Raw genomic sequence first — 11199 nt, 5'->3', positions numbered from 1 at the left:
GTGTATGTCTTGCTCGGTTAACCAAGAGCGCCCTGTGCTGGAGACAGCCCCTGCTGGCGGCGTTTTTATAGTAGTTGGTTGCATTTGCAGCACTCCGTGGCTCTGTCAGACTCTCTTTGTGTTGGTCTTTATTGCAGGTGCTGTGTGGATTCTTTGAACAGTTGGCCGGTGTACCTGTTGGTTCGGAGGTGGCCCGACCTTGCTGTTTGTCGTGCTGGGTTTCGTCATCCGTATCCCTGCTGTCAGCGCCCTGGGCGCGTGGAGCGGTCGTTATTGCAGAGCCGGTTTTCAGTTCAAGCCCTAGTTGGCCGTTTAGTCAACCCTCAGCGGGCACATGTTTGGCATTCTCGCGTGTCTATCGTCCATTCCTTCAGTGGGCGTCCGTCAGCGTTTGTTGAGGGATCCGTCGCGTTTGTGGCCGGTGGGTCAGTCTGTGCGCGGTTGGAGAGCGCTGGTTTGACCTCGTCCTTGTGGTTTTGGCAGCGTTCTGTTTGTTTGCTCTTTTGCCTGTGTAGAGATGGCGTGTCCGCCGTCCTTGCTGCTGGAGTATCGTTTGGAGGTCGTTGAGGCGTTTTGCTTGGGGAGCTTTATTTCGTGTCGCTGTGTGTGCCTGTCTGGCAGCTCTCGCGTCCTTTGTCCCTCTAGCGGCCCGTCGCGTTGCGCTGTTTTGGTGCTCAGTTTGTTTGTTATTTCCGCTAGAGGGGGTATCTTCTCCTTTGGCATTTACCTATGGAGCAACAACTAATGCGAGCTTGCGTAAGTAAGCTGGGTTAGTTGGGCGTAAGGCCCAATGCGTAACTGTTAGACTAACTGTTTCGCAACGGCCCGTGTCCTCAGGGCCGTCATTTATTGCGCGCATTAAGCTGGTTAGCTTATCTTGTTTTTGTTGTTCAGCGCGCGCCCGCCCGCCCGCCCGTTTCTGGCGCAGCCTCGCGTTAGTTCAGTTGCGGTGTCTCTTTCTCCGTTCGTTAGGCCCGTCTTCTTCGGGCCTCTCAGTCCATTTCTCTCTTTCATTCTTTGTAACAGAAAATGGCATTTACCTATGGAGCAACAACTAATTAGGAAACAGCAAGCCGCGCGGCGCCGTATACGGTAGTACGTACTGAACCTAATTTAGTTGCTATACTCGCCGCAAACCTACCTGTGTCCTACCTATGTCAAGCGAACTTACACAGGAGCTCGTAAGACCATCGAACCCCATCGTGATGACGTCAACAGTCGTCTGCAAGGCAGAAGTCCCTTCGGATTTGGGCTTGACGACCCGGACTGCTTTAATAGGGATTTCAGCCTCGCGGCTACGAGTTTACTCTCCGTCCTTTTTATACTGTAATCTACAGAAGGAAAGCTTTAAGCTCTCATTAGACGTTGAATAAAGCTTTATAGCTTTATGTTGCCAGGAAAAAGGTAGGGGAAAGAGACTGACGTAACTGCTGGATAGACCCTCTACGCAAACTATGCGAGACTTCTGCCGCCGCATTGTTTCCACGGCCGCAAAAGCATTTGGCACCTTATCTGAGTTCCGTTATAAGCCCTTGTGAGAGCAAAGTCGTGTGCAGTTGGCGTTTGGGTGTAAAATAAAGCTTTACGTGCACAGCATAAATTCTTGCACAAATCCAGCTTAAAGCTGCAGCACCTGGCAGTCACCGGAGCCAGATACGCGCTTGCCGTCGCACATAAGGCTGCCGGAGTGCGCGAGTAAACGTGTACGGCGGGAACGTCTAGAGCGTAGGAAGCGAGTATGCTTTGCAGGTTTAAGGATTCGATACAGAACTGAAGAACGAGCCGCTTAAGTTCAATGGGGTATTTCGTGCACGCGCAAATCCGAACGGACTTCTGTCTTCGAGCTCGAATGCATGCATCCAGATGCATAATGGATGAGGAGGGGTCCTAGACGGCTGGACCCGCCGCCTTGGACTTACAGTTCGTATGGCGAAGTATAGTGTGGTAGTGGTGGATGGTGCTATAAGATGATAAATCGTAGAACTGACAATGTGATAAAAGCGGCCCAGAAGCCTCCCACTCTGTAACATTACATAGATGCATAAGTATCGTAGTATCTTACATGCACGTACACATCAGCGTTATGGACTCGCTTGCATACAGTCAATTATACCTCATTAGAAACATTCTAACAGGATTAGGGAAGCTGTAATGCTTTACGGGATTTGTGCAGCCGGATGGCGGTTGGTGGCAGCTTACGAGCGACCGTTCACTATGAGCACCCATGCGTCCGTCGGCCGCGTTAAATCGACCAGCCAGCAGTGAGAATGTACTTCTGTGACTGAATAAGAAAACGAGAGGCTTGAATTGGAGTGTTATTAATTATATATGTATTTTGAAGAAGAAAAAATGCACCAATAGAACGCAGTTAAGTAGGACCGACGCAGGCTCTGAATGAGACACCTCTAGTGCTGCAGCACAAGCACCTGTTTGTTACATCGAAACACCGTCATGACTGTAATGTTACGGTGCACGTCTGCTCTGGTTATCGCTTTGCTGACGACAGCGGCGCTCAATTCACCTCTGCTGTGCGACGCTGAAGATGTATCAGCCGTTGCGGAGCTACGCAATGCCAGGAACGCGCCTCCACGCCGAGTGGTCAGGAAGCTGCGTCCGCCACCTACAGCTCCTGCGAGTCCGCCGCCGCAGGACGCGCGCGCCATAGTTGGTGAGCACCGATCTTACTAGACTTGTCAGCAAATTTTTGATGTCATACGGGCGACACCCCAGTGTAATTGGTAGGGACCGGTAATCCTCCACTTTCGGGTCCGTTAGAATTCCAACGAAATAAATATACAGAACTGAAAGCGTAATGGAATCTCCGTTGAGGGCGTTTGTGCTAGTTACGCTTGCTTTTGAAAGGTTACTTCGCGGGTAATACTGTGGCAGCGCACAGCTACGACAGTAGTGGCTATTCGCCACCTCAGTGATAAATGGAATTATGCGCACAACACGCACCGTCACTCGACTCTGTTGCTCCCCAGTAATCGGTGGATTGCCATCCTTCCCATTTGCGTGCACCGCTGCAGGGGAACTTGATGTGCTTATCTCGGACAAATCTTCCCCTCAATTTTTTGTCCGACAACGTGAGGGATTCGTCTTTCCTGTTCTCCTAAACGAGACCGACGCACTGCCGTACACGGGCTACATCGTCCGGCTCTATGCCGCTGGCAATACCAGTGATGGTACGGCACCTCCCCAGATGGCGTCGGGAGGCGCCAAAGATTTTATGCCAGGGGACCTCACACCTGCTAACAGCGGTGCTCTAGCATTGGACACGAAACCCATAGCCGTACGTGACATTGAATTCTTGGGCCCTGCAAACCCGGGTGCTGGTAAATCCGCTCCTGGTGGTGAACGCCGGAATATTACCAGCATTGTATTTTTGGTCAGCTTCTGCGGCTGGAAAGCACCTTTTGATTTAGCAACGTTCCAATCCATGTGGCTTAACGGCCCTGGCACACGAGAAAATGCCAGGACGATGCAGAACTACTGGAGTGTTTGCTCCCAGGGCAAGGCTGTCATGGATAAGGACACACAGACCATCTTCGAGGTGCCGGTAAGCGATGCCGGTCGTTCCGACTAACGATAGGGTCATGACGGATGTAAGAAAATCACCAATCACGTGGTTTTTTAACTGAGTGCCTACAAATTGGCTTCAACACGATGCTCTTCCTCAGCTGCGGCACTCAAATAGAAATCAAGCTAATTATACTTTAAAACTCTTAAAAGAAGTTAAAACTGTAGATGCATCAATGCGTCGATTATGTTCTTCAGAGCAACTTGTGGGCCTAGATCTTGAATCTGAGGATCTCCTCAGATTCATGCAACCACCGCTGCATACGGTCGCATCAGGTTGCTCGCTGCTGCAAAGGTTTACCCAAAGGACCCGGAATTAACGCCATGGAGACGGTGTGCGTTTTGTTTGCATGCGGCTGTTATGTTGCTCTTACTGCCCATTTCCTCGCTGCTCACACCCCAACTGGTTGAACCTGCGACTGATGCTGTCCACCGTGCTGCCACGCGCGCTGGTTCTAAAAACATTAAATCCATTGTGTTTCCAGATCTGGTCGTCTCATTGTCATGCCCTGCACCCCACAGTTGCCCTGCAGTGGCACCATCAATAACAAGTACTACAGTTTTTCAGCCGCCAGATTCGACTATGCAATGGTGGGTCATGTCCATAGATCATGCAGTGCGAAGCTTCTTAAGATCTTACTGCCGATTCACACATGCGCAAAAACCTAGGACTACATACATGGCCAGCAGCAGTTAGCTTATCATCTATTTGAGGACAAAGATTTACTGCAGTAAAGGACCAGCTGGTCCTTTGTAGGGGGTGGGTCTGCAGCAGGGTGGGTCTTTTCCTGTGAAGTCCTAGATAGGGACGATAATCGAGACGATCACTTCATGGTTTGGGCGGCATAAACGTGGACTGCATGCTCACATATGTGATAAAATGCATTTTATCAAAAAATTGATTGGCGTTTTTTATCCACGGTCGTATACGTATAACCGTACGTATACGAACGGTTGAAACCGGTCTAACGTTTCTCATTCACATTACTGACATGCTCGGCGATAAACTCGCTTAAATATTTATAGATCAGACTGCCGTAAAATGAGGACTCTGGTCCATGAATGCTGGCCAGGTATACGGAAGCCGAAATACGTCAAAAGTACGAAGCCGAAATGGTGTACATAAACATCACAACTCCTTTATCAATTCATAAAAATATATATATCGCTCTAAAATAAAATACACGTTAAATCGTGAGTTAAAAATATGGTAATAATGTGAAGCAAGTTTGAGGGATGTCATGCGAACATGGCCATGGAACGGTTGGATCTTTCCGCCGTAAAATGAAGGCATGTGCATGTATCCGTGAGAACATAAAAATGCATCCGTAAGCAAGCCACCGTCTTACGGATTGAAGGGGCCTGATTTTACGGATTGAAGGGGCCCCGTTGTCCCCGATGGGTGCAGGGCCCACCGATCGCTCATGGATGGAAACCCGCGCAGTTGCATAATAATACTTGAGACAAATGCATCCGAGAGCGTACTAGATCTAGAGCGTGCAGGAAATGAGATGATATGGTCGGCATGGTAGGTGCGATGTATGTACAGCGCAGCTGTCCATGCTATGCACTTGTCCATCCCATAGAACCTTCCTGAATGGCATCCCCGTACTTGCTTGTGTTGCAGACGCTCTATTCAATAATGAACGCGGCTGAGGACTATGTACAGGCTACTCTTGGGTTGAACGTGACAGGCATTCAGCAACGCGTCGCAGTACTGCCTGCTGAAATAGACCGCGACAGTAACATTAAAGGTAAGTGCCGAAACCCTGTTGTCTGGAGGCTAGGGGCTTAGGGTTTTAGGGAGGACCAACGACCTCCCGTTACAGTCTCGCTCTCTGGCCAGTTAGCTCTTGAGCTGCCTAGATGACTCATGTTGGGCCCTGGTATGCTGCCTTCCTGCTGCTGGCAACGCAATCGAAAATTCTTTGTCAGCACTTTAGCAGGAGTGCTCAACATTACTCTGGAAAGCACCAAAAGTTTCCAGTTATTAGTTGATCAAGATGACGTTTAAGCAGGAAAGATGGACGTTTCCTGTCTTCGTGGAATTGTCTTCGTGGACTTGCACATGCGTGCAAGTCCAAGCTTGCACATGCGTGCAAGTCCAAGCAATGAATGAAACTTCTAGGGTAAATATGTACGTAAGGCAGGCACCTTGCTATGTATACGTAGTGTTTATGGGCCCATGAATTACAAAGAGCGAGTAAGGGCGTTTGTGTACGCATGTACATGCATACACAAGTAAAAACCTTCTCTAGCCGCCCTTCTCCATATGTGGCAATGCCCGCGAAATGTCGGTCGTACTAGATTGTCGTGTACATGCAGGTGCTGGCAAGCACTTACTTTCATTACCCATAAGCAGTCAATATGCAGCGGTGCCGAAGTGTGTAAGGGTGCATACAACTACTGAACATGTGTGCTGTCGTTGGCTGGTTGAACAAAGGTACCGCTGAAGCCATCCCAGCCATACATTACAACTGAAACCATTCCATAGCGCCGAGAACGTTTCACGGCAAGGAAGCGGAGTCGTGCCGCTGTGAAGTATGTAGGCAGGATGAACAGGCCATGGTGTGGTGGAAGGGACTACGCTGTCCCCTCAAGGTCGTCACAGGTTTCCATGCACTGCTGGTGGCACCTCCTTCCAGGTGTTCGTTCTTGTGTCACGCTACTCCGGAATGTACGCATGTCTGCATGCCGGTTTACGTAACACGCATTTAAACATCAATCAATTGGTTATGGTCATGATCATATTCCGTCTGTAATTTTTCATCGTCTGTAGATTGCGTCCTATTACGTTAGACAGGGACCCTCCCAATCTAAAATAATAATACTACGACACGATCTGTAGATCAACGTCTGTTTATTCTTTTGAATGTAGCTATAGGCAGGAAAACGTTAACAGGCGTTCATTACAAATTTTCATTTGTTGTGTCTTCTTAATGCAGATGTATTCTTCCTAGCAGGCCAAGCCTTCCATTGTTGCATGTTGCAGAGGGCGGGTGTTTGTTGTACAGCAGTGTACGGCAGTGTTGTGCAAGGCATTTAAGCTCATGCCAGGCTTGCACGGAGCTGTGCTGACGGCACCACCGCTGACTGTATATGCAACGAATCTTAAAGCTCATTATGTCCTAATACCTAATGCTCTCGCTCACCTGCTGATGAGCTTTGTGTCTCGCACGGATTGTCGTGCAGGCATGGCATTAAACCCAGGCTGCTTGGGAACTATTTGTTACACTTTCATAAACGGGCGCTACGCTGATGATCTCACGGTCTATTTTCACGAGATGGGACACAACCTCGGTCTTGACCATTCTGGTCGTACGGGCCTGACAGGTGTTGCAGGTGCTTATGGCGACGACACATGCGCAATGGGAAGGTAAATTATCAGTTCGTTCGATGCTGTTCTTCCTTATAAGTTGTTGCGTGTGCATGTTGTTTTGAAGTTCGTTATTGGATTGGCAAATCTCCTGGTGCATTCAGTGGCAAGACCTGCTACAACGCCCCCAACATGTGGCGCTTGGGCTGGATGCCACCCCTACGAGGAGGCGACCTAAACGGCAGCACCCTGGACATCGGCAGGCCGATGACTTTTTCGCTCCCTGGCTCCAAGTCTTACATCCGCATTGAGCCAACTTGGGCTCTCCGAGGTGACGAGGTGTACAATGAGCGGTACAGTCCTATACCTGTTTTCTTCATTTCATATCGCTACCTGGAAGCTCCTTTCAACAACTTATCGCCTCCAAGCAGCCGTGTCCTGGTGCACACGTTTAGTGGAACACAGGTAATACATTTCCTTTCAAAGCAAGGCAGGGGTACAGGGCGGCGGCAGAGTCATGCTTAGAAGTAAACATGCTAACTGCACTTGTGTGAATTTCTGCTTGATGAAGATAAGAAGATGAGATGACTTTGTATGTGGAGCATTACCTATATAATTGAAAGTACAGACCATCCTGTACGAAGCATGGCCATGTACCATGGCACACCACGGAACCATCTGTCGCAGCCACCTAAACGTTTAGCTTGCTACGACGAAACTAATTCAGACATAATTTAAATTTCTGTACCTTAAAAACCAAAGGACTTCTAGTTGCATGGCAGGGGTTGTAGTAGCCGGTACACTGTACGGCACACATGACAGCTACAAATACGCGCTAAGCGCGTCTACCAGCATCTCGAGAGGCCTTTTCAGCGGCCAGATACTACAGGGGTGCGCATGATGGGACGTTGGCTGGCAATCCACTGCCCGAGGATAGGCGAAGCTAAGGGTTGTGTACACACATGTGGCCGGTCGGGCCTGAGACGGTCGGGCCCTTCAGTCAGGGTGGGTTGGCAGTGTTTGTCATAGTTGGGGCGGGTTAAGTAGCTTGGGATGTAGTAGTGTAGTAGCTGTAGATAGTACGGCAATATTGCCTATAAATAAGGCGCTGCACCAGCATCTTTAGAGGCCTCTTCAGCGGCCAGGTAATACAATGGGTATCGGAGACCTCCATCGTACATGTCTGCCAGACATGTACGATGTGTCCCTGAGTGTCCCACAGTGTGTCCCTGAGGTTGTCAATTCGACCCCGGTAGTCGACTTCGTAGATATCTTGGCGGACGACCAGGTCAAGGATCCTCTGCACGAATGTCGTGACAAGAAGTTGAAGTTGTGATTTACTGGGGAAAAACTCTGTGCCTGGAAAACCTTAACACAACAAGGCGCATATGAGCCGGCACATGCCGTGCTGTGGAGTGAGCACTCACTGCCTGAGGCTAGGAGGCGCCAAGCACAGGCCGGTGTGGCCGTAGACGGATCCATTCAGAGGGGAGGAATCTAGTAGCTCGGCACAGTACGGCACACATATCATCTATAAATACGCGATAAGCCGCTCCAACAGCATCTCAAGAGGTCTTGTCAGCGGCTAGCTACTGCATGTAGCTTATTAAAGTAATTGTTGGTAGTATGGTACACACCATTGAATTCAAATATGCGCAATAATGCATAGAGAGAGAAGCCTTTTTAATCAGCGGCCTGCTGCTGCAACGGCCGTGGCCAGTGTTTACCGTGGGACGAAGAAACCTGGGCCCACACATTTACCTTGACCCGATAAACACACGCCTCTATGATTGGGACTTCTCGGAATACTGCTTGATCGATTGACTGACTGATCTTTGAAAGCCTTTATTTGTATATATGCTTGGTTGATGCTGCTAGCATGTAGTGACATTTTAGCATGTACGTACATGCTGTATACAGTTAATAACCACCACGCCTCACTGCTGGTCAGATTCATTACAAGATTGAACTCACATTCACACTGTCGTGTGATTTTGCCTGCATCGGACGGTGCTGACCCTATAACATGTCATTAAATTCAGTGCACTACAATATGTTGCGCGGTTCTAAATTACTAGATCATACTACTGTTAGGGTGCGTTGGTTTGACCTCCGGCCAGATGTCAGGTGACACAGCTGGACGTCCGCACAGCTGGTGGATACCTGTGATAACAAAAACTGGTAGTGTAGGGCAACTCCCAACATGGCCACCCCCTTATTTAAATACACGATATGGTTGAGGTCCCCAGAACAAACCCTCCTTTTCCGGTGCTATGGGCCATCTTCTTCCGTTTCCATGTATGCTCCACTCCCCAGAGTCCTCGTTCCTACAAACCTTCAACAGTCGAAGCAACACTGTTTGAGGGAGGAGTGTACCGTGCTGCATATGGGTTGGTTATAAGAGTTCCCAACCTTTCCGAGGCAGCCAACGCTACCGTTACTATCTGCCGTTCCAGTGGACCATCAGAGGCCCAGGGTGGCGACTCATGTGGCGACGGGCGGGACAACGACTGTGATGGTCTGGTGGTACGTGGGCGTTGCCAGCAGTGCTGGTACTGTTGAGTGGGTCTGCTGGGCTGTCTAGGAAGCCAGTCCACATTTCCTTGTGCGCCATCCGTGAACGCCCCATGGATGAGAAAATGCCAATCGATGCACTTTTCCAGACAACGAACTACCCAAAAACATGTGCATTGTGAATTGTGAATATGTCCTTGATAAAGGGCACCGACGTGGACTTTGGCACACTCAGTTTCCACCCATAGTGCTTCATTCCTTCAAGCGCACTTTAACGGGCAGCTGGGGATTGAGTGGGTCAGTATACGGGCCTTTATCGTCGCAGGGATGCACTTAAAGGGAGGCGGAAGGAGAAAATGGGAAACATACAGCAGCAGCAAATCATTTTGTATAAATATACATCAGGATTAATAAAAGTAAACTTTTTTCCACATTGTAACATCAGGCGAAAAACGTACTCGGGGGAGATGCCATTTGGATCGGATCTTTCGTTGAACCCATCCCATTATGATTGTATGGTTCCCCAGGATGAGGCTGACCCGGACTGCGTCCCATCGCCACCACCTTCACCTCCCCCAAAGCAACAGCAGAAGTCGCCTCCATCCCCACGACCTTCACCTCCCCCAAAGCAACAGCAGAAGTCGCCTCCATCGCCACCACCTTCACCTTCCCCCATGCAACGGATGTCACCACCATCCCCACGATCTTCACCTCCTCAGCAGTCACAGCAGAAGTCGCCTCTATCGCCGCGACCATCACCTCTCCGGCGCCCACCGTCACCCTCCCCACCGAGATCGCCAAGGGCCCCGCAGCATCCACAGTCACCAGGTTCGCCAAGACCGCCATCATTTCCGTCGCCACCACGGAAGATAACCGTCCGCCCTCCACCAAAGAAGCTTTAGTGAAATGGCACGCTCTACTATCACCATCGTGTGCTGTGTCGAGTGTGCTAGTACTAAGCACACGAGTGCCAGTTCATCAACAGCTTCATACTGCCTACGGCATATTATGTAGTAACTTCTTAATGTTCCGGCTAGCCATTTCCGTTTGTGGTCATGCATAAGACTATCATTTCAAAGCAGGCATATATAGCCACGTAACTGCGCTTTGAGATCCGCGTATAAACGTACAACAGGGCAGCAGATTGTACTCAACTAACCAGCATATCCAGCAGTGTGCACGTCTTGGATGCCGGCTGCTGGCGGAGCAGGGCAATCCCAACAACTGACACGTACTGAGGAACGGCATTGGGGGCCGGCTGCGGCTGCTGTACATGTACATGTACATACAGGCGCATATACATGTACATGTACATACAGGCAGGCGGCTGGCAGAAGTGAAGGCCTGACTTCTGCTCCCAGTCGATCCAGTCGACCCGGGTTCAAATCCGCCTGCCAGCTCCTCGGGTGTTTGAGGAGTGATGAAATGGGAGGTGGCCCCCCATCATATGGACGGTGTAGGACGTGATAATATCAACTTGCGAGCTGACCAGGAACTAAGTTGATGCGCCGTTGATCCGCTAGATTTGGTTGGATGCTGGTGGTGAGTTGCCGAACCCAACGAATACATTCTGAAGTCGGATGGGGTGACGGATTAGGGTGCCCCTCTAGCAGGGGAGAGCAGGGACTGCCCCGGGAAAGGGGGCCGCTGGCGAAGTTAACCACCCTGTAACAACATACATACAGTTCACAAGGAATGGATGGGTGTTTGCAGCCTAAGCGAGGTTTTGGGGAGTCGTAGCTGACGATGTGTAGTGCGTGGCTGGCAGCCGAAAAGGCCTCTTGAGATGC

The 11199-nt window shown here is 50.0% G+C and overlaps 2 protein-coding genes across 2 annotated transcripts; one reads left to right on the top strand and one right to left on the bottom strand.

The window, feature by feature from the left end:
* Positions 1-2460: 2460 nt before the first annotated feature.
* Positions 2461-7420, top strand: VOLCADRAFT_97002 (uncharacterized protein; the record flags this gene model as incomplete). The annotated part of the gene is made up of 6 exons (XM_002956060.1): positions 2461-2668; positions 3030-3559; positions 4102-4170; positions 5207-5333; positions 6772-6921; positions 7023-7420. The coding sequence occupies 6 exons, from the start codon at positions 2461-2463 to the stop codon at positions 7418-7420; spliced, it is 1482 nt and encodes a 493-aa protein (XP_002956106.1).
* A 2430-nt stretch (positions 7421-9850) lies between these two features.
* On the bottom strand, positions 9851-10255 carry VOLCADRAFT_97001 (uncharacterized protein; the record flags this gene model as incomplete). Its single annotated transcript, XM_002956009.1, has 1 exon — positions 9851-10255. One exon carries the CDS (start codon positions 10253-10255, stop codon positions 9851-9853), a length of 405 nt encoding a protein of 134 aa, XP_002956055.1.
* Between the last annotated feature and the right edge of the window lie 944 nt (positions 10256-11199).

This window comes from Volvox carteri, assembly GCF_000143455.1.
Source record: "Volvox carteri f. nagariensis unplaced genomic scaffold VOLCAscaffold_57, whole genome shotgun sequence".
NCBI classification, from domain to species: Eukaryota; Viridiplantae; Chlorophyta; class Chlorophyceae; order Chlamydomonadales; family Volvocaceae; genus Volvox; species Volvox carteri.
The sequence above is the reverse complement of the archived record's forward strand: the minus strand, read 5'-3'. Positions and strand labels throughout refer to the sequence as shown.